Source organism: Syngnathus floridae, chromosome 5 (genome assembly GCF_059516105.1).
Source record: "Syngnathus floridae isolate MCC-2025c chromosome 5, RoL_Sflo_1.0, whole genome shotgun sequence".
Taxonomy (NCBI): Eukaryota; Metazoa; Chordata; class Actinopteri; order Syngnathiformes; family Syngnathidae; genus Syngnathus; species Syngnathus floridae.
The window spans coordinates 12393029-12414625 of record NC_142417.1 but is presented as its reverse complement, the minus strand read 5'-3'; the positions used below and the strand labels follow the sequence as shown (position 1 = coordinate 12414625).

General features: G+C 38.6%; 1 protein-coding gene across 2 annotated transcripts; it reads left to right on the top strand.

Annotated features, from left to right (window-relative positions):
• Positions 1–1682: 1682 nt before the first annotated feature.
• On the top strand, positions 1683–13666 carry atad1a (ATPase family AAA domain containing 1a). Of its 2 annotated transcripts, none has more exons than XM_088376805.1 (10): positions 1683–1791; positions 2647–2869; positions 2953–3051; positions 3517–3637; positions 6470–6670; positions 7141–7247; positions 7411–7500; positions 7766–7816; positions 7912–8084; positions 9296–13666. In XM_088376805.1, exons 2-10 carry the CDS (start codon positions 2699–2701, stop codon positions 9423–9425), a joined length of 1143 nt encoding a protein of 380 aa, XP_088232931.1. In that variant the 5' UTR covers positions 1683–1791; positions 2647–2698; the 3' UTR covers positions 9426–13666. The 2 variants fall into 2 exon arrangements, with proteins under 2 accessions (XP_088232931.1, XP_088232932.1); XM_088376806.1 differs by lacking the exon at positions 1683–1791 and adding an exon at positions 1806–2270.
• The last annotated feature ends 7931 nt before the right edge of the window (positions 13667–21597 follow it).

The following is a 21597-nucleotide window of genomic DNA, read 5'->3' as shown; positions in this document are numbered from 1 at the left end:
GGAAACTGCACACGCTGTCAGTCAGGAGAAACAGCTGTAATCATCTTTTATTTTCTTGTGAAGTTACAGAATGAATAAAGAGAACAGAGAGCCTCAGCTCCATTAAAAAAATAAAATAAAATCTTTGTTGAGCAGTGGTGCATCACACTCAGACATTGTTCCTGTCAGTTGCTGCTGGTTTTGCCACGTTGAATCAATTTCAGCAAACGTCCTAGTTTTAGTATTGTAAGTTTGAAAAGGTATGCTTGGAAAATTTGACAGTTGGCACATCAATATAAAACTAATCACTGTCACAAAGTCATCTGCGTGTGTACCAAAAGCAACCTAAGTCTACTTACAATGGTCACCTTGCTTCTCTAAAAACATGTGAAATAAGTCTGAGATCCATGATAATGCATTAATTACACTACATTACATTACAATTAGGGTTTAAAATGTTTTCACCAATGCTACAACGAAGCATGTCAGGCAAGCCATCTGATTTTTTTAACCACTCCCTTGAGGATGGATGTTTAGGCATGGTGCAAGGTGTTGTGGGAATGTGGAACCCCACCTGCACTTTGCAGATACACAAACTAGCACATTGCTTCCCGGAACCGTCAACGTAGTGCTGCCTGTCTACTATCTCCTGGGGCATGCCGCAGTGCCATATGAGGGATTAAGGCTTTTTATGAAGCATTTTGAAAGCGGGAGGTGTGTGTACTAGTTGTGTCATTTTCTTTAGCAAGTGTGGATTTCTAGTTGCCCGATCCTTGAAGCTCAGTCTGTGCACGATTGATATTTTACATCTTGATTGGGCTGTACAAGACACATTATGATTTCTTACGAAGAATATTATCAACTGCAAATTAATTAAAATATTTGCTTTATTGTTGAAAAGAATAATAATAAGAGTCTTAAAACGTACTGACCACTGCAGGAGCCCTTATAAGACCTAAAACAAGTATTTTATGAAGCGCTGCTTCATTTTCAATCTACCTCCATTCAGTAATCTATTAGAAATACTGATGTTTTAGGATTTTAATATTGTTTTCTTCTCAGCATCCTACATCTATTTTCCTAATGAAAATCCTGAACGAAACAGCCATCTGTTAAAGCATTTCCTCAATTATTGCACAATCTGGAACAATTAACAATCACTTTAACCCGTATGTGATCAATTGAATTTGAGGGAAGCCCGTTTGTTACGGCCATATCTTTAAAGCTGCTCAAAAGACAGGTGGGATTCTCCATCATGCAGCGATGGAAATGAGTAAAATCCAAACAGTGATGAACGTTTAACAACAGTTTGTACCAATTAATTGAAAAGGGAAGACAAAATGATCTGGTTGTCTCTCTCTCTCTCTCTCTCTCTCTCTCTCTTCTCTCTCTCTCTCTCTCTCTCTCTCTCTCTCTCTCTCTCTCTCTCTCGCTCTCTCTCTCGCTCTCTTGCTCTCTCTCTCTCTCTCTCTCTCTTTCTCTCTCTATCTATCTATCTATCTATCTATCTATCTATCTATCTATCTATCTATCTATCTATCTATCTATCTATCTATCTATCTATCTATCTATCTATCTATCTATCTATCTATCTATCATTTATACACCGTACTGTATATGGACGCTGTCCTTGGTGCTGACCAGAGGAGCATTAACATCCGTGCTTTTTCTGCCACCCAGTGGCCGCTTTTTGTTCCAATAAAGAGAGAGTCAAGAAAAGGCCCGGAACGAGTTAAAGTTCACGTTTCTGCCCGACTTACATTCGTGATGCACTTTTAGTGTCCGTGTGTTTACATCATCTAATCTTGTTTGGTAAGCTTGACATCGTTTAACTTTTGTGTACCGCGTTGCATGAAAACGATTGAGCTATAATTACATGCTCTCGCGACGATGACGCATATCACGGACAAGCGCTCTCTGTTAGATGCGGCTTTTGATGCAAGGTTACGGTGTATCCAGTGGTGCACATGATTTTAAAATTCCTAAATGTACCTTGCACCGTCCTCCGATGATCAAATGTAGAACACCGCTTTTATGTATAAATCTGAAATTAACGTGTAAACTTAATTTATAATTTTTAATCAAATTCAATGTACTATAATTATACGGATCCTGTTTATGCATTGTATTTTTTTTTTAGGACTAGATACTAAAGCGTACGATTATGGGATTCGCCAAAGCAATTTGATACATAAATACATGCTACTTTAGATGCAATGTATTCATGATGCTTTTCAGTATGCAAGATGTGTCTCACTGCAGCAGGGGTCACCAACATACAGACTACATAGGTAACCTGCTGCCCTGTTCTAAAAAAAAAATAGCTCACCAGTGATTGGACATTGTGATTTCCTTGGAATTTTTAAAAAGTAATCGTTTAAAAATGTAAAGCAACTATGGAACAAAAATGTTGCATTCTGATCTTAATTGTTTCTCTCCCTTGATAAATCATTGTTATGATAAATCATTAGAATGATCAGTGTCTTCACACATATGAACAATATTTATTTATTATTTAATTCAAGGTAAGTTGAGCAGCTTTTATTTAAACGGTGTGCGTGGTAGCCCATTGCATTGATCAGCACTCAAAAATGGGCACTGACTTTTAAAAAAAAAAAAAGATTAGTGACCCCTGCATGACGAAACTTTACATATCTATTTCTGTAGTTATACTTCTATTTACGTCACCAAGTCAATGGACTGACATTGGCCAGCCAAGATGCTGAAAGATCTTCCTCGAGAGGCTTTGTTCCGGCCGTTGACCAGGAACGAGGTGGTGGGCATGCTGTTGAGGCTGACGATCTTTGGAGCAGCCACCTACTATAGCATCAAATGGGTTGTGGACGCAATGGACCCGACTGCTAAACAGAAAAGCCAAGCCAAGAAAAGGGTAGTTGTCTTTTATCTCATTGTTAAAACTAAACCAATGTGTGCAGCATCCGGGCCAATATTGATTAGCCCTTGTGTTCGCAGGCCGAACAACTTATGAAGACGATTGGCGTTGAAGGGGTCAAACTGACTGAGTATGAGATGAACATTGCATCACAACTAGTGGATCCACAAACTATGAAGGTAATGGTTATAATCCATATATGTCCTTCTCATCAAGAGCAATGACTCTTGAGACCTCAATGAAAACATAACCTCTCTGGAAGAAGTAGCAAAAAGACACATTAAAAGAAATTGCAATGGCAGTTGCAATACTGAGGAAAACAACTGCAATTTGATTGTCTTCGCAAATCGCTCAGCCCTCGTTTTGAGCAAACGCAATTAAATGGCCAGACAGTTTTACTGTATATCCTAATAGCCCATGCATAGACAAATGCTCAACTTTTATATAGGGTAGTTCTTTTGTTCAGACAAAAAAAAAAAAAATCTGCATCTGAAGAAGACTGGCGACACAGTCGAAACTGTCAGCAGGTAACATCTAATAAGTATTTATTTGTCTGAACATAAGAACTACCCTATATAGTATACGGAGACATCATGAATCTTATCCAAATGCTCCGTTTTTAACTGTACTTTGTCTTTCTGCAGGTGTCCTGGAGAGATATAGCAGGTCTAGATGAGATCATCAATGAGCTACAAGACACAGTCATTCTGCCCTTTCAGAAAAGACACCTTTTGGCAGGATCCAGACTGTTTCAGCCACCAAAAGGTGAATCTTTCATGTTGTAAACAGATCGACAATGGACAATCTCTTATAACACAAGATTAAATTTCTGTTAATTGAATTCAACACACTTATTTCCCCATTGATTGAAATGAAGGGACCCCACTTGCTGTTGTCAGCAGTTATGTCGATAGTTAAATTGTGGACTGTATTTGGACCATATTTAATTGGCCACAGTTTTACCGTTTTATAGATTTATAGCAGATGTTTTATAATGTGTTTATGAGCTATAGTAGCTATAGCTCTTCAGTACATTTACGCTGCACTTATAATGGCAGTTACTATATCCGACACACATCATATGCATACAATTGAAAGATGTCAAATTTCATTGAAATGTTTTCTGATTTTATGCAGTTTTGTTTCTTTTTACACTGAATGTATTATGCCAAGTCATCTGAATTATACTATCACTCAAAATATACATCTTAATTCCAGCCCAAATAGCATCAACTGCAAATGTTAGATCTGCTCATTTGAATGTCAAGTAAAAACAAAGAACTGTGATACTGTGGTTGCACAAGTGTACACGCCCCATTATAATTGAGGATGTGGTTAGTGTTAGAATTAACCAATCAGATTGAAGATCATGTTAAATGGGAGTCATCACGCAACTACCACGATTTAAACACTTCTTTGATGAGCAGTGTTGTGTTTGTGCCAAGCATACCTTTTTCCAACTGTGTTTTCATTGGTCCATACATTTTTATTTTTTTTTATGAGATAAGGCTTCTGTCTTGCCTCCCTCAATCTAAAGCCCAGAAATATGAAGAAGACAGGAGATGATCGGCAAATGTACTAAAGAGACAGTATTTCCCAGATATTCCTGCAGCTTCTTTTGCCTGGCTGTTGGCCTCGTGGTTGTTTTTGGTAATGTCACTGTAATATTTCTTCCATTCAATAACTGGCTCCACAATAACTGTCTTCAAAGTTTGCCAACCTCAGCGGATGTAGTGCAAACCCCATTGCACTGATATTTAATGCCTTGGAAGTTCTTTTGTACCCTTCTCAGAGCTGAATCCTTTGAACAATGAGATCTTTCTGATGCTCCCTGCAGAACATGGCTTGTGCTGTGACCGCAAAATGTAATCAAAGGCATACAACAACAACTGAACTTTATTTTGAGTTAATCAGAGGTACTTTATTGGTGGTCTGCTGACTTTCATGAATATGGGTTTGTATATGATTGGTTAACAGTACCACTTGTGCAACCACATTATTACAGCTTTTGCAAAAGTTATAGGTTATTGGTGGGAAAAGTCCAAAAATAATTTTTCCTCATTTCATTTTTTTTTTTGTACCACAAAAGCCTGGCATTCGCACAAGGGTATTTCGGCTTTTTATATCCACTCGTATCACTGCATATGAATGGTTGACATTTACTTAACGTACCTATGGCACCTTTACAATGTTATCAAAGCCATTCATTCATACAGTGATAATGGCCTGGGTTGCAATAGAAAAGGGGCTTATCTCATTCACAACAGCATTATGTGAGGGAACCTGAGCCCAAAAGCAATTTAAAAAAAAACACATTTTGGAATCTGATTATATTAAAGCCTGACCGATTAAACGGACGTCAAATAAAATCAGGCGATAGTAGCATTTTTAAAATAATTATAATTGGCCAGAGACCAAACGGTGATAGTATATGATTATGAAAGAGAAAATGCTCTTCACTGATGGAGTCAATCAGAATAATGCCCTTATGCAATTTGTCCAATCGATGAAGCTCTGACTCCATCATTGAGCATATTTCCTGAGACATTAACATCTGTGCCAGCTTGAACACGGCCAACACAGACTGTAGACATGTCTGTCTCTCTCGCTAATCAAATATTCTGCCTACAATTCTAATCTTTGTTCTTGTAAGACTTAAGTGACGCAACGAATAAAATGGATTATATTATTTTTACATTAATTGGCTGATTAATCGGGTATCGTACTTGTTTACTGCCAATTCAGAAACAGGATCGGCCTCAAAAATTCACATCAGTCGCGCCATGTAGTCAAGAAATACATTTCTTTCGTGGAGTTTTTTTGTTTGTGCCTGTTTGCCGCAAAGTTTTGTGTAGGAAATAGACAACCTCTGAAATTAGCGCTCTGGGAGACTTGTTCCCTTTTCAGCCTCCAAGCTTTGTTTATCTATTTGGTGAAAGTATGCTCATGGGAGCCAAGCTACATCTAATGGGTGTACGATCAATTCGGGAAAGAATATTCCCAGTGCTGCAAGTTGTTGGAAATAATGTTACTTTCTTGAAAATCCCAGAAAGCTGTAATGTTTTGTTTTCTTTCTTTCCTGCAACAGTGCTGTGGCTTTTCTTAGTTGTGTAGTATTTATTTATTCATTGATTCTTTCATTCATCCATCCATCCATTATCTGTACCGCTTGTTCCCACGGGGGTCACGAGCGTGCTGGAGCCTATCCCAGCAGTCATCGGGCACTAGGCAGGGGACACCCTGAACCGGTTGGCAGCCAACCGCAGGGCACACAGAGACAAATAACCAGTCGCACTTACACTCACACCTACGACCGATTTGGAGTGCACAATCGGCCTACCATGCATGCCTTGGGGATATGGGAGGAAACCGAAGTACCCGGAGAAAACTCACTCAGGCATGGGGAGAACATGCAAACTCCACACAGGGATGTGGAATCGAACCTGCAACCTCCGAACTGTGAGACAGACGTGCTAACCAGTGCGCCCCTCTTTCATTAATCTTCAGAATGTTTTTTTAAAGAGCGACATAATAGCCCAACAAAATAATAGTCTCTATTTGAATTGACTCAGACTTGTTACAATTTTGCCTTTGCAGGTGTTTTATTGTTTGGTCCTCCAGGCTGTGGGAAAACCATGATTGCTAAGGCAACAGCCAAAGCGTCTGGCTGCAAATTCATCAACCTGCAGGCGTCGACACTGACCGATATGTGGTATGGCGAATCACAAAAGCTGACAGCTGCTGTCTTTTCATTGGCGGTCAAACTACAACCATGTATCATTTTTATTGATGAAATTGGTGAGTGGATCAAACAGGATGGCTTGCAGCACATATTCATTTGAGAAATGTTTCCCTTTTTTATAAATACTGTACATATAGTGAAAGATGTTGTCACTCGTCGTGTGGCGGATCTGATGAGGCCCCTAATATCGACTTTGGTCATGCTTACTATGAACTTGAACACATGGGAATAGATAGCAAGATGTTGCATTTCTAGTCACCCTTCTTTCCCCAAGGACCCCATTACAGTCCCTAAACAATAAAGAAAGAAAGAAAGAAAGAAAGAAAGAAAGAAAGAAAGAAAGAAAGAAAGAAAGAAAGAAAGAAAGAAAGAAAGAAAGGTTTAATCTTCTAAACTGCTGTTTTGAGTCACCTCCCACACAAGGCATACTCCAGAATCCAAAAATAGGTCTGTCTGATGCTACCATTATTTTATTAAACCCAGTTTGATGTTCAGGTGAATGAGTGCTTGATTTTATGTTTGCCAGACTCATTTCTCAGGAACCGCTCCAGCCTTGATCACGAGGCCACTGCCATGATGAAGGCCCAGTTCATGAGTCTGTGGGATGGCCTGGAGACTTCCTCAGCCACTCAAGTAAAGTCACCAGCACTTACTCGCACTGTAATGTGGATGAAGCTGCTTGGGTCTGTTTGGAGTTGCAATAGCATCAGATCTTTGTTGTTGTCAATCAACTATGTAGCTGTTATCTTGCATGCTATATTAGCATGGGCTCACACTATCATTGTTTCAATTACAGGTGATGGTCATGGGGGCGACAAACCGACCACAAGATGTAGATCCTGCTATCCTACGCAGAATGCCCACCACGTTTCATGTTGGCTTTCCTGTATGAACTTCCTTGCAAAAGCATGTTCAATATGAGCAATATTGTATATTCTGAGGAATGTTGTACTGCATAGTTGATGTAAAATATATTTTTAAAACACCAGTTATTATTTAATGATGAAATGGTGACTACAGAAATAACTGTTGATATCAGTTGCTGCCCTGCTTAAAAAAGCTAATCACATAGTCAACACACACACACACACACACACACAAACCTTGTGCTTCATTTTAATTTTACCAAAATTGTCTCTCTATTTGTGCAGGACACAAGACAAAGATATGACATCCTGCGGTTGATATTAGCAGAAGAAAATGTAAGATGATTCGTACATGCAAAAATCACAGTGGACCTCGAAAGACTGCCTTACAACGATTCTGTCATGTAACCATTTTGCTTTCTGTTGGGCAGCTGAGCAACACTATTAATCTGAAGGAGATCGCTGAGAAGACAGAAGGCTACTCGGGCAGCGATCTGAGGGAACTGTGCCGCGATGCCGCCATGTACAGAGTTCGAGACTACGTCCGCAAGGAACAGATGAGGCAGATCGCTCAGCAGTTAGGAGAGATCGAGGAAGAGGAAATGTATGAGCCACACCATCATTTCAGCTGAGGAAAATTTGCCATAACAGTCGCAGTCTCAAATTCAAGCTTGACTTTAAATGAAATCATGAATTGAGAATTATTACATAATAAGGTTTATTATTGTAATTCAATGCTCACACCTTGAAAAGAAAGTCAACTCTTCGCAGCAGGGAGACGTACAAATCAGGAAACAGGCCCCGTGATTGAAGACCCCTGGCTTATGCAAAGTGATGTCGTTTTCAGTCGACACCAAGTGGCAAATTGGCAATGACCTGAGGTGGATTATGCTGCTTAATTCATATAACAGGAATGTAATATTAATCAGAATACTATGTTTGGACTAGTGGAGGCGCATAGAACAAACTATCCTAAGGACATTTTTTTACTTACGTTTTTCTTTCAGCAGTGGATATTTTTGCACACAAATATACATTTTTTATCCTCTGTGTAATATTATTGCCATATTTTTCGACCCTTAATTCACCTAAAATCCTTTAATTTCCTCAAAAAAAAAAACACAGTTCACCTTGTCGTCCGTCGCATGTTAAGTGTGGATGGATGTTGGCGTTTCAGTTTGTTCGTTTACATTCCTTCCCATTCAATCTTCGTTCTCATTCTCATCCAGATCAATTGCGAACAGGCGTGCAATTTTTTTGTCAAGGTAATGCCACTCAAAGCAACCCCCATGTAGTTGCACAGCGAACAAAAGCAAGAGAGAAATGTGGCGCTACCTGATATTTCATGTCCTGTCTGAACCTTGAATTTACTTAATCTATTTAACTATATTATTACAGTATGATTTCATAAAGAACAACACTGTAGGGTGTTATTTTTCTGTTTTAAAAAAATAATAATTATTGGTGTTTCCATGCATTTCAATGGGCAAAGAAGATTTGAGTATTTTGAGTGCCTCTTTGAGTTGAACTACGGAAATTATTAAATGAATTAAATACATCTTTCTACACCATGTAAAAATAAATAAAATTCTAAAAATCAATACAATTCTACAAGCACAAATACATTTTAACTAATGCCATTCTGTCTTTCTTAATGCCTTATTTTCTTTGTAAAGGCAAAACACAGTATTTATTATTAGTCTTCTTTTGAGCAACGTTAGATTTTACGTGGTGTAATCTTAAGACTGTGAGAAAGTGTATTGTTCATATCTCTGACTGCGTGTTGTTAGTAACACTTTATGTTGTTTGCTGCAGATCCATGAATGAGGATAAATTGCGTCCAATCACCCAGCTCGACCTACTATTTGGATTGGACAAGATGAGGGAGTCCAAACGGGGCACGGCGACCATGTTACCTACTGTTCCCGAAGTTCCACTGGACTGAACATCTTTCAAGGTTTCCTTTTATTCTTCTCGGTGATGTCCATCAGGTACACACTCCTTTTCGTCTTTACCTGTCTCTTCTGTGCATTGAACCGGAGGCAGCACTGGGTTTGTGGCACTTCCCTATTAAGTTTTGAGTTATGTAAAAAACTTAACAGCTGTACCTGCTGTTGCTATTTGAAATACGGCGTGTTTTCTCAAACCTAAGACACACAAGCAGTAAATGAAATTATGTAGAACAATAATAGCAGAAACAGATATTGTGTTTTAGTTATATGTACTTGCTACGTCATGCATGTTTTTCAAGAAAGAAAAGCCTCCGTGTAGGCTGTTAGCACACCAAAATAAATTCTTCACACCCACATTCAGTCCTAAAAGCTCAATGCAGAGAACTTGATGAACATTGATGCATATGAATGAGCCTGCTGGTTTCTAAATTGTGAGTCATGGCAACAACTAAAAGACGGCGCATTATCACCGATCTGCCAGCGCAGTGATTTTATGTAAATGATCTCCGGGTGAACCACATTGGGAACATATCCTTGGTGATAGAAGCACGATATTGAACAACATATTTCCTGCTGCTCTATACCAGCTGCTGCTCTATACCAGCAATACAAAGATAATAAATAATCAAGTTATAAAAGCCGGATTGTGTATGCTGGGGCAGACGTGTTTTAATGGCACTTCTCGGTCTAAAAGTATTTTGAAATTGCACCCTTCTTTTGAATGTGGCAATGTGTTTCCTAGTGGTCCAAAAATCCCATTATACTTATAACGAAGACATCTAACATTGATCATCGCTTTCTTTCCCATACATCTTTGTTTGTTTGTTTGGTTGTTTGTTTTTTAAAAAAAAATGTATTTCTTTTATTGTTTTTATTATCTTTTATTATATATATATATATATATATATATATATATATATATATATATATATATATATACACACACACACACACACACACACACACACACACACACACACACACACACCGTATTTTCCGGAGTATAAGTCGCACCAGCCATAAAATGCCCCAAAAAGTGAAAAAAAACATATATAAGTCGCTCCGGAGTATAAGTCGCATTTTGGGGGGCAATTTATTCGACAAAATCCCACACCAAAAACAGTCATGAACGAGCAACAACAGGCTAAATGATAGCAACAACAGGCTAAACAATAGGTATGCTAACATGACAAACACAAACAAAGAGCTGAGAACGGGCCTGACGTAACATATAGAGTGATTAAGGACAACTATTACATGAATAACATGTTTATAAAACCATTGGTGTCACTCCAATTCATTAAATCCATCGTTCGTTCAATACGATAGCAACAGGCTAAACGATAGGTATGCTAATGTGACAAACACAAATGAGGAGCTGAGAACGGGCCTGACGTAACATATAGAGTGATTTAGGACAACTATTACATAAATAACATGTTTATAAAACCATCGGTGTCACTCCAATTCATTAAATCCATCGGTCGTTCGATACAATAGCAACAGGCTAAACGATAGGTATGCTAACGTGACAAACACAAACGAAGAGCTGAGAATGGGCCTGACGTAACATATAGAGTTATTAAAGAAAACGATTACATGAATAACACGTTTATAAAATCATGGGTGTCGCTCCAATTCATTAAATCCATCGATCGTTCTTTGTCAACAATGGGTGCGCGCGGCTGAGGGCGCTTGCACTTCAAAATATTCCACAGGCTCATATAACGATAGATAAACTATATTTCAAATAACTATAATATAAGCAATAATATTATCAAACCATCCGTGCACTTTAAATCTATTAAATCCATCGATCAAATTCCTCGTCCTTTGTCAACATCACTGCGCGTGCGCCCTGACGTCAGCCTCGTCTTTATTCCACAGATCTAGTATATAACTATATTGTAGCGTTAACAAAGTACAAGGATAGACGTGGGTTTGGTAAACGGCTCTTTATTAAACAAAACAAACTTCCAAGCGTGTGGCGGCGTGGACATCCAGACACGAGAGCTCCATGGCATAGGACCGGGTGTGCGTAATGACCATGTCCGAGCCCCATGCACCGTTCGCGGACAGCCACTCAGCCGAGCGCCGGCCCCGACTCAATAGAGTAGGACCGGGCGTGCGTAAAACCCATAATAGTTTTTCAAACCTTCTATGTCACTCCAAATCCTTAATTCCTTCAAACTCTTTGTCCTCCGTGTCACTTAGAAATGATCACCGCTAATCATGCCGGTAGTCCTTACGTGGGTACGTTTGTCCTTTATGTAAACAACCGCCGCGCCGCGCCGTGCCACTGACGTCACTTGAAGTAGTAATCCCTTGGTATATCACGGTTCTCCAAACTTTCTTTCTGCTGCTCGATTACTGTTTTCAGCTGCATATTTTACAACTTGAAGTTTGTAACCTGCAAAATATGAGTTTCTTTTTGGTGCCATTTTTCTTAAGCCCACCCAGTTGATGAGTCACGGCCAACGGTGAAATTTAGAGCGCCCTCATCCAGTTTCGTCTGAGAATATATTATTTTTTTCAGATGTAGTTTTTTGTTTTGTTTATTTGGTTGTTTTATCAAAGTCAAAGTCTGCTTTATTGTCAATTTTTTTTCCTATACCAAGACACACAAAGAGATTGAAATTACGTTCCCACTATCCCTCGGTGAACACAAAAAAACCCAAGAAGGCACAAACAATGAATAAATAAGAGTGTTGAATAAATGATAAATAAACAAATAATAATAAATAATAATAATAAATATAAGAGGAGCAAAAATGGAGCAAGTGTACATACAACAGACAGTGGACTTGGATATGGTGCTTTAAAGTGTTAATTGATTTATTTGATGTTTTTTCTATTTTTTATGTTTCTAATATGTTCAAGATAAAGATATAAAAGCATGTGAAGTGATCAACTGTACTAAAAATAACATGGGAAGTGGTCAACTATACTTGTAAGTAAGTGATGTCTTAATGATGTAAAAAGTAAAAATTCGTGGAAAAAAAACGCTCCTGAGTATAAGTCGCTCCCCCACCCAAACTATGAAAAAAAACGTGACTTATAGTCCGGAAAATACGTATATATATTCATATATATATATATATATATATATATATATATATATATATTATGTGTGTCATATACATTATACACGTACATATACACACCTATACATATAGTACATAGTCAATGACAAGTTTTTACACCATGCGATTGATCAATATTGATACTGATAATATTGGGTGGCCGCTCACCACTCTGCTGCGTCTTTGGATTTGGAAGGGAAATGCTTGGAATTTAAATGCAGGGTTGAAGGGGTTGACAATTCACATTTGATGTATCATTTCATGTTTGCATGCATTTACAATCTCGTATTTGGTCTAAAGCAGTGGTTCTTAACCTTGTTGGAGGTGCCAAACCCCACCAGTTTCATAGGCGCATTCACCGAACCCCTCTTTAGTGAAAAATAAAATATTTTTTTCAAACTCAAGACAAAGATGTTTTTTACTAGTGCAAAAAATGAGCCGTACATGATTATTACCTTGTTCAAAGAACAAAACCAACACAATAAAGGAACTTACAACAAATTACATACCTGCAAATCAGTGTTACTTCTGCTGTTGCCTTTGCGAGACCAGTTCAGATATGCGTTATCACAAATTTATAAATCAGGTGTGTTCGGATCTCTGCAGTGGAGGCTCTGCCGAACCCCAGAGACCGACTCACCAAACCTCTTGGGTTCGAACGAACCCAGTTTAAGAACCACTGGTCTAAAGATTTATGAACGTGGCTCCATTAGTGTGTGTGTGTGTGTCTCAAAGTAAACACCCGGGGGCGCTGTAGTTGCACTGATTTTCACCAAAGCAGGTTGACATTGAAAGGCTGTTTGTTTTTGTTTTTTTATCTTTCTTGTAGCATTAAGGTTTTAATGTGCCCAGAATGTACCTCAGATTTTTGTTTTGGGACTTATTTATTGATGATGAGGTATTTCTGTGGTTAGTACAATAGATGACAGTTAATATGTCAACCGTTTCCATGAAAACCTGTAATTGTGTCTCACCACGTCATGTTTTTATGTTGATCACAAGCTGTTTAATTACAATATTTCCCCTGTTTAGATGTTACCTCGGTCAGGCTTTATGAATGTCAAAGCTGCATTCTTATTGAGTACACAAAGTGTAATTAATAAAAGGTTTCATTCTTGTTATTCGTCAAATAAACATCCTAATAATAATGATTTTGCTTGACTATAGCACAGTACTTTATCTGCTTTAGTATGTTTTCGCTGTTTTTTTCAGAATTAGGAAACAAGTTGTTGAAGTCTGAATCACTGTATTGTTCCATTAGTCCTGTTTAACAAAAAACACTCACGCTTCTCAGACTGTTTGACGGAATAAATACCTCAAGATTACAGTCTGAGGTACTAATAGCTGTCTGGCTAAATGGTCAGAGGTCGGGAATTACTAATTACCTGCAAATTAAAAAAAATCCCTTCCAGGAAGCGAAATCTTTTCACATGTCAGAAGCAATTTGCGGCGGCTGATAATGGCTCCTCATCTGCTTGCCCGATCTCTTTTGAGTGTCATGAGCATAAACAGTATTTGTCTGATCAAAATCAATTTTGGCACGAACAACGAGCAATGCGCTTGATTGCCCTTAAACCTCTTTCAAATAATCACCCTCTTGCTAAAATGAATTCACACAGCTATTACTTTGTTTAGTGAATCAAATCAAATTTGCAATGATTTAATTTAATATTGATTTAATTTTAATTCACACTATCCCTAGTGTGGGAGATGACGAAGTTATTGCAAAAGTGCCATGTTGTAGATGCGCCGTAGCCCTTTGGCCAAAGTCCTTTAAAAAGACGACAGTTACATTTTTGTTGACACTGTCGGACAATTATTCACTGGAGTTTTCATATGGAAGAAATGATTTTTCATATGGAAGAAATGATGGGGCGTGATTAAATATATAAGCAACAAGTGATTTGCATCATCAACCAGCTCTATTCTCTCATCCATATGCAAAGGAATGTTTAATAGGAACCAAGTTTATACGGTCGATTACTTCTCTAATGGAGCATGCTAATACCTATTGGTCATAGCGTATCAACATCATGATAATCACAAATAACCAAGGCTCCATTAAGTCTCTGAATGTGTTTCAATGATGAACATTTCTTCCGTCTGTCTATGTAAGAACCTAGGGCTAATTCACCATCCGTAATGACCTATTAATGCAGTTAATCATTTTGACAGCCCAAGTGCATTCACATCCTCCCCCCCCCCCAGGCGTAATGCGTAAGCCTGTTGCATGAACAGATGGTAAGGTGTTATTTACCCTTCTGTCTTTAATGAGGCAAAGTGCAATGGTTTTCTCCACATACCTTCTGCAACGTTGTGTTTCTGATCTTAAATACTCAACTACTCTTACGTATACATTAAGTATCATGGACCTATTTATATACAGAGAGTGACACTTGCCATCTATACACTTTTCCCTGAGAGGATGGCATCCAGTCACTGATGAAAGAATCTTTCATCTGTCACCGCTGGCTTGATACCTCATGATTTCTCTGGAGTGGAAAGCTTAGATTCTGATTGATCCACTTTTGTCTGACCATAGCGGGCTTGACAGCAGCACTCAGTAGCTGCCCTTGTCTTACAATCTCAACTTTTTCTTCCTATCAGATCGTCTTCTTGATCACGGTGCTCTAAAAGCTCCAGTGGTTTTAAATGTGTTTGAGCAATTCCGAAGAAATCGGCAAGTGGCTGTTTCCTTAGCCACACTCTCAGCATGATATCCTGCTGCCGTCTAATAATAGAGGAGATCCTTTGCAAAGAAATATCAAATAAGTAAGCAATGGGAAGCTTCACACTGGCAAATAAGATCCAGAGAACAAAGTTGAAAGGTGTTGGGTTTGAAGACAGTGGGTAGATTTGTCCAATTTTCTTCAAAGCTATATCTTTTTATCACAGTGATTTAAATTTTTTGTAAAAAAGCAACAACTAATGTGCAACAATGTATCTGTCTCTGTACGAAGAAAACTAGGACACTTAATGCTGACATTTACAAATAAAGCCAACTCATTTGAGGGCACAATCTGAATTTATGAAATGTTTGAAGTCAATCCGCATGCTATGCTCAACACACCCTGTGGGTACTAAAGTGTCAAAACAAATCTGCATTATTGGGCACAGTGATTTGTCAGTGAATCCTGAAAGATTGCGATTTTGTACTTCGGACACCTGCAGTACCTTCCTCTCGGCTGTGTCAATTAAAACTGAGTCAAGTCTTTCATTGCACCCTTGCATAGGACTGCTCTCATTATTAATAGAGAAACTTGTGACTCACGGGATGAATTCATATTAACGTGAATACATCCTGGTTCATCCCGATAACTCCTTGCGCGTGGGTGCTGTATGCCACCCCCATTTAGAAATCCTGCATCCCGAGGGCACTTGCAGCAGCAGCCTGTGCGGGTCAGAGATTTTTCAGCTGTAATGTACATTTCTTTGCACGGCAGTGAGGCTTTGCCCTACATTAGCCTTCCTCAGTAATCTGTGTGGAGTCTTGAAGCTAGATTTTCTTCATGCATATATATATACGTATATACACACACACACACATCCCCACAGTTCACAGAGATCAACAACATCCCCTGGTAAAAACTCCCAAGGCTAGGAAAGAATAATTTGGGGGGAAAAAAAAGGAAAAAACCCTTGAGAAAGGATGACTGATTCAGGAGGAGATAGCTGTCTTGCTGCTGGGTGGTTGGTTGCCTTCTTCGACTCCCTCTCCTTGCCTAACGCACAGCCCTGTCTCCTTGTTTCTTTGTGCAGTGCTGGTAGGCTCAGGAGCTTCATGATCCGAGAAAAATATTTGGTAGAAGAATGAGGGGAGAAATGGTCAGAAGAGACGAATTGCGTCCATGCCCATATGGACCGTTTTAGATATAATCAAGATAAGTTCAAACACAACATTGTACTTGGAACTGCCCTGAGAATGACAAATCTATATACGCTTTAAAAACAATAAGAAACCAAAATAATTATTGCACATATTTTTTCATAGGTAACATTTAAAAAAAAAAGAGCTCATTTGACTCATATTAAGGTCCTCCATGGCAGTTTGACCCTCTTTTGATCAGTCATCTGAGCTTCAATGAGACTCATGAACTGATACACGCCTGTGCCACAGATAACATTTTATTGCTGGGTTTATGGAATGACAGAAAATATTTACCGTTTTGAAAATAAATTACAGTTCATACGATTATTCCACAACTAATTGATTATTGAATGAGTCAAAAAACATTTTTGAGAATCATTGAACGATGAGACCTTGAGTCATTTAAAATTGTCCAAATCAGTCTCTCACGAGTAAATATTCTCTGATTTATTCAGTCCCCGATGAGGACTAATTATCTTTGAGTTCAATCAAAATAAGACATTTGTAAGCATTTACTTTTTGTTTGGAAAACAACACGGTTGTCCTTTTTCTTACGGACAACTGAATCTTAATTTCTTTGTGCACTGTCAATTTGGGATAATGTTTTTGAATGAAGGGATGGAAATTAAAAGTTGTTAAGTTTTATTTGAGCTTGAAACAAAATAACAGCTTAACCAATTATTAAACTATAAGTTAGTTGCAGCCCAAAAATAAACAATTGAATGTCTCCGCCGAGACCCTCCAATGAGCTCACGATCCCTGGTTGGGAAACACTATTGACTTTGCACATCATCTGCTTTAGTTCAAATAAAAAAAACGCTGCATTAGCTGAATATGGTAATTGAACAGAGTGTGTGTGATTATTTACTTTTTTTTTTGGCTATGCACAACCTTTACTGCACTCTCAGCTGTAACTGCGTTGAGAGCAAAGTTCAAGGATAGTCTACTCTGTTTGCTGATGCAATTGGAGAGTGTCATGGACATATTATGAGGCTGAGCGTGCGTTCCAAAGTTGAGAGTTCAAATTGAGTTTCACTGTAAAGGTTATAGCACATTTGGTGTGCGTATGTGATCCCTCTGAAGAGTACCTGTGTGACTGTGCCGAGTAAGAAATGGTGTCTGACACATCAAAATTGTTGAGTTCAGTAGAACCAACCGAAGGATAAGAATTGAAAGAGGTTATGTCCTGGGTAAAATGAATCAGTAAGACTATTCTCTGGAGACTTCTTTGAGGAGTGCATGTCCTCTAAAATGGCCTTGTCATGATTGTGTCCGGTATTTTATAGTTTATTTTAGCCTAACGTATTCTCTCCGTGTTACCTGATGCTCACCTGTGTCCCTCACAGATAGTTTGACCCTTTTAAATTTACGGCTTCTACTTGAATTGGTAGCTTTATTACATCAGCCAGTCATTGTCTCATAAACCGCTGTTGACTGCCAAGTTCACTGCACTCGAGTCATCTGCATGGTTTGACTAAAATTGCACTTTGCGCCACCTTGATCTCATATCCAAGAGCTACATCTGAGGCACCACATTTAATGGGGGACTTTGCAGTGTTAAAACTGCAAGCAAGATCGAAATGTAGCCTCACCTCAGTAATTTACAGCCCTTCCAGCATCTCTGAACAAAATGTGCAGACGCCACGGAGCGTTCATTTTCCTTGAATAGTGCAAATAGCATTGCAATCTGACTCCCTTGAAAAAAAAGAAGTTGTAGTCCAAAAGATGAGAACCCCAATTTGAATAGAAAAGTGGCATGCATCAGAGTATCTACGCATATGATAGCTGCCAAAGAGCTTTGCAAAGCCTCAAATTCACTTATTTTTATTTGCACCCTTAAAACACCCAAAAGTTTTGTTTAAATTGCTTTACTCTAACCACGATCCTGCTTTGCATTGTAGCCAAGTGTAGAATGAAATCCAAGTCTGTTATTGTGCTGCTGTACAAAATATTGGCTGCCAACTAAAGCTAAGGAGTCATTCTTCTCTGGGGCAAACAGCTTTCATTTTTTGTCATGCTTGAAGAAGTTAATGAGAGGATAATGGGAGAGGTTTCATAAAACATAATAATAATAACAAATTTCATAATAGCATTCACATTCGTTCTTTGTTTTTTTTATTTGTGTGGAATGAAATCTTTAAGATTTTTTTTTCCTTCCCACTTCCCCTCTCAGGCATATTGATTTTTGTTACTGATGTGTTTGTTGTAATATGACGCTGACTGTGTTGCCTTGCTATTTCCTGAAACAAAAATAAAAATGAAATAAATGAAATTATTTTGTAAGACACTGCAGGGACCAAAATGATGACCAAAGTTTGGCTGACAGAGTAACTGAAAAGTGTCTTTCTTGCATAAATACACAAATCTTTTTTCTGTCCCTGGGACAGTATGCCCACCTCTGGAAACAGACTAATACAAAATAACACACAATACAAACATAATCAAACAATAATGCAGTGGTTCTTAAACTTGTTGAGGGTATCGAACCCCATCAGTTTTATATGCACATTCACCGAACCCCTATTTAGCGAGGAAAAAAATAAATAAATTCAAGACATAGATGTTTTTTACTGGTACGCAAAATGAACCGTGCATGATCATCCCCTTGTTCAAAGAACAAAACCAACACAAATTGCATACCTGCAAATCAGTGTGCCTTTCCGAGACCAGTTCATGCCTTATCACGAATGTACACACTAAATCAGGTGTGTTCGGACCTCCGCAGTGGAAGCTCTGCCGAACCCCTGAGACCAACTCAACCGAACCCCTAGGGTTCGATCGAACCCTGGTTAAGAACCACTGCAATAATGTATACATGCAGGTTGCCTACAGTGCAATGATGTAAGATCCAGCAGGTGCCCAATAATGTATACATGCAGGTTGCCTTCACTGCAATGATGTAAGATCCAGCAGGTGCCCTATTGAGCAACAGAATGACGCTGGCCAACAAAATATCAATATCAGTTTGTACCCATCACTACCTCTCATTTTTGTTTTGAGAATGCTAGAGGATATTAGAGTACCCGCAGAAAACTCAGGTCGGCACAGCAGAGAACATGCCAAATCCACACCGAAGCCATGATTTGAACTCAAAACCTCAACTGTCAAGTGCAAACCAGTTGGCCATCAAGCCACCCATCATTGTTTTTATTACCATATTGTTATTACTATTAATATTATTAATAGTAGTATTACATACTATTTAATAAATCATCCCACCACCATGCTTCACTCAAATATGAAAGAAAGCAAATTAGGAAAATCCTCATTTTTAATGGCATGATTCATTTTACCCAAGATACATTTCCTTCCTTCCCTCCCCGCTTTCACACTTCATCTTCATCACAGGAAGAAGAAACATTAGGACCATGTTGAGCTAATCAGAATCTGGGACAGGCTGTGCCGGACCACTGTAGCACAGATTCTCATATTTGTATAGAGTCTTGTCAAAAGTGGCCCATCTTGCAGAAAAGGACAAAAGCGCAGCAGCCACTGCGAGAACGGAGATGGGATAATGATGACTAATTATTCATTCGGGGGAGGGGTCTATCATGTTGTTTGTTTCTTCTCCACCGACACAGGAGCAAGATACTATGACTCACTTCCACTTTGGATGAGCTGATGTCAAGTGAGACACGGTTATTGCAGCAAGATGTTGTTTTTCCTTAGGTCTCGGCACTGATGCGAATATGTGAGTTACTGGAAAAAGGGCTATTTATATGTCCAATAATTTGTTAATCACCTCACATCCTGTATAATTAACAAGATGGATCTCGAATTTCCCGCTTGTCTTTCACACCATGAAACGGTCAAGTTGAAAGCAAAACATTGAATGCTGGACCATTTTTTCCAACAAGAACCAACAAATTGATTCTCAGTGACGCCTTCCAGAAAACTGTTTAATCGTAAACTTGAGACCTCAGTTTAATGTCACTGCAAATTGGAGTGCCTAGCTGAATTGTCGAGACAAGTCGATGAACCCTGTTTTCATAGAGAAAAGCAGTGTTGCAATATATGTGGCATAGATGTAAAAATTAAAGACCGCAACTCATCTTCCCCAGTAATCTTGTCATAATCATACGTTTTTCCACAACATGTTTGTGTTTAACCTTTCATTCAGATTGGACTCATCCCTGTTCTCCATTTTCTGGATGTGGTCGAAAGATCAGAGTGCTCTCTCAGAGTAGAGTGACGACAGCTATCAAGATATTATTGGATATTAATTATTTTTCCGTTTAATTTATTTTCCACTTCACCTACAAATGAAAATGTTGCCTTTCTATATACAGCACATTAGCCTACACAGCCCTCAGAGTAGCAGGAATCACATCATTCTTCTCCACATTCATTTTAAGAAGGCATGCGTCACAACAGAGAAATATAATCCCTCTCATATGAAAAATTATGAGATGAATGCCAATATGCTCAAATTGAAGGTAAATTGCAAAAACATCACTGCAATTAGTAGACTCTTAGGCTTTGAGCAATGGGCTCATTTCCTTTCTGGCGCATTGTATTGTATGATGAAAAGAAAAATTGAGAGGCCATCTTTTATTTGCCTGTCGAAAGCTTTTCTTTTTTTTTTTCTCATTACCACAGACAAAATGCAAACACAACTAAAGCGCTGTGCACGCTTCACAAAACTATCCTTCCCAGTGAGAGAAATAGGCTTGCAACAAAAATAAATCAAAAGGCTTCACTTTGCTGCGCATTACAGAGTAAATTAATGATCTTATGATTGCCATAATCGAAGCCACTGTCAATGCAGTCCAACAACGTGAGGGAATTTTTTGTCATTCAGCGTATGACGTATTTATTCTCAACGGCTAGACTTATCTTTAACTACCATCCCTTCATTCAACATACCTTCATATAGTAGATTTGAAGAAAATTAATTTTGTCCTTGACCGAAGTATAAAAGAAAGTAATCTCATCATGAAATGTTTGTAGCAATGTCAAGACATTTTCGCTCATACCCAGCAGCTGCCTAATGTCATTGGGATTGATTCTCAAAGATCAGCTAGTGTTTGCAGCAAATGTCATGCCGCTCCATCAAACAGTTGTCGAGACAGTCCAGTCCAGAGAGACACAGGGGCGGTTGGCAAAGTCATGTCAATCATTCATTGGCAGGTTAAAAGGGTAAGAGATGTCCTGTGAACACTCTATAACAAAGAATTACACACGAGTGCGTGTAAGAGATGCCTACAATGCTAA

Excerpts from the sequence above, each read along its gene's own strand:
- atad1a (XM_088376805.1), top strand. The coding sequence starts at position 2,699 with ATGCTGAAAGATCTTCCTCGAGAGGCTTTGTTCCGGCCGTTGACCAGG. Across the intron at positions 3,638-6,469 it reads ACTGTTTCAGCCACCAAAAG|GTGTTTTATTGTTTGGTCCT; the intron begins GTGAATCTTTCA and ends TTGCCTTTGCAG. Across the intron at positions 7,501-7,765 it reads CGTTTCATGTTGGCTTTCCT|GACACAAGACAAAGATATGA; the intron begins GTATGAACTTCC and ends CTATTTGTGCAG.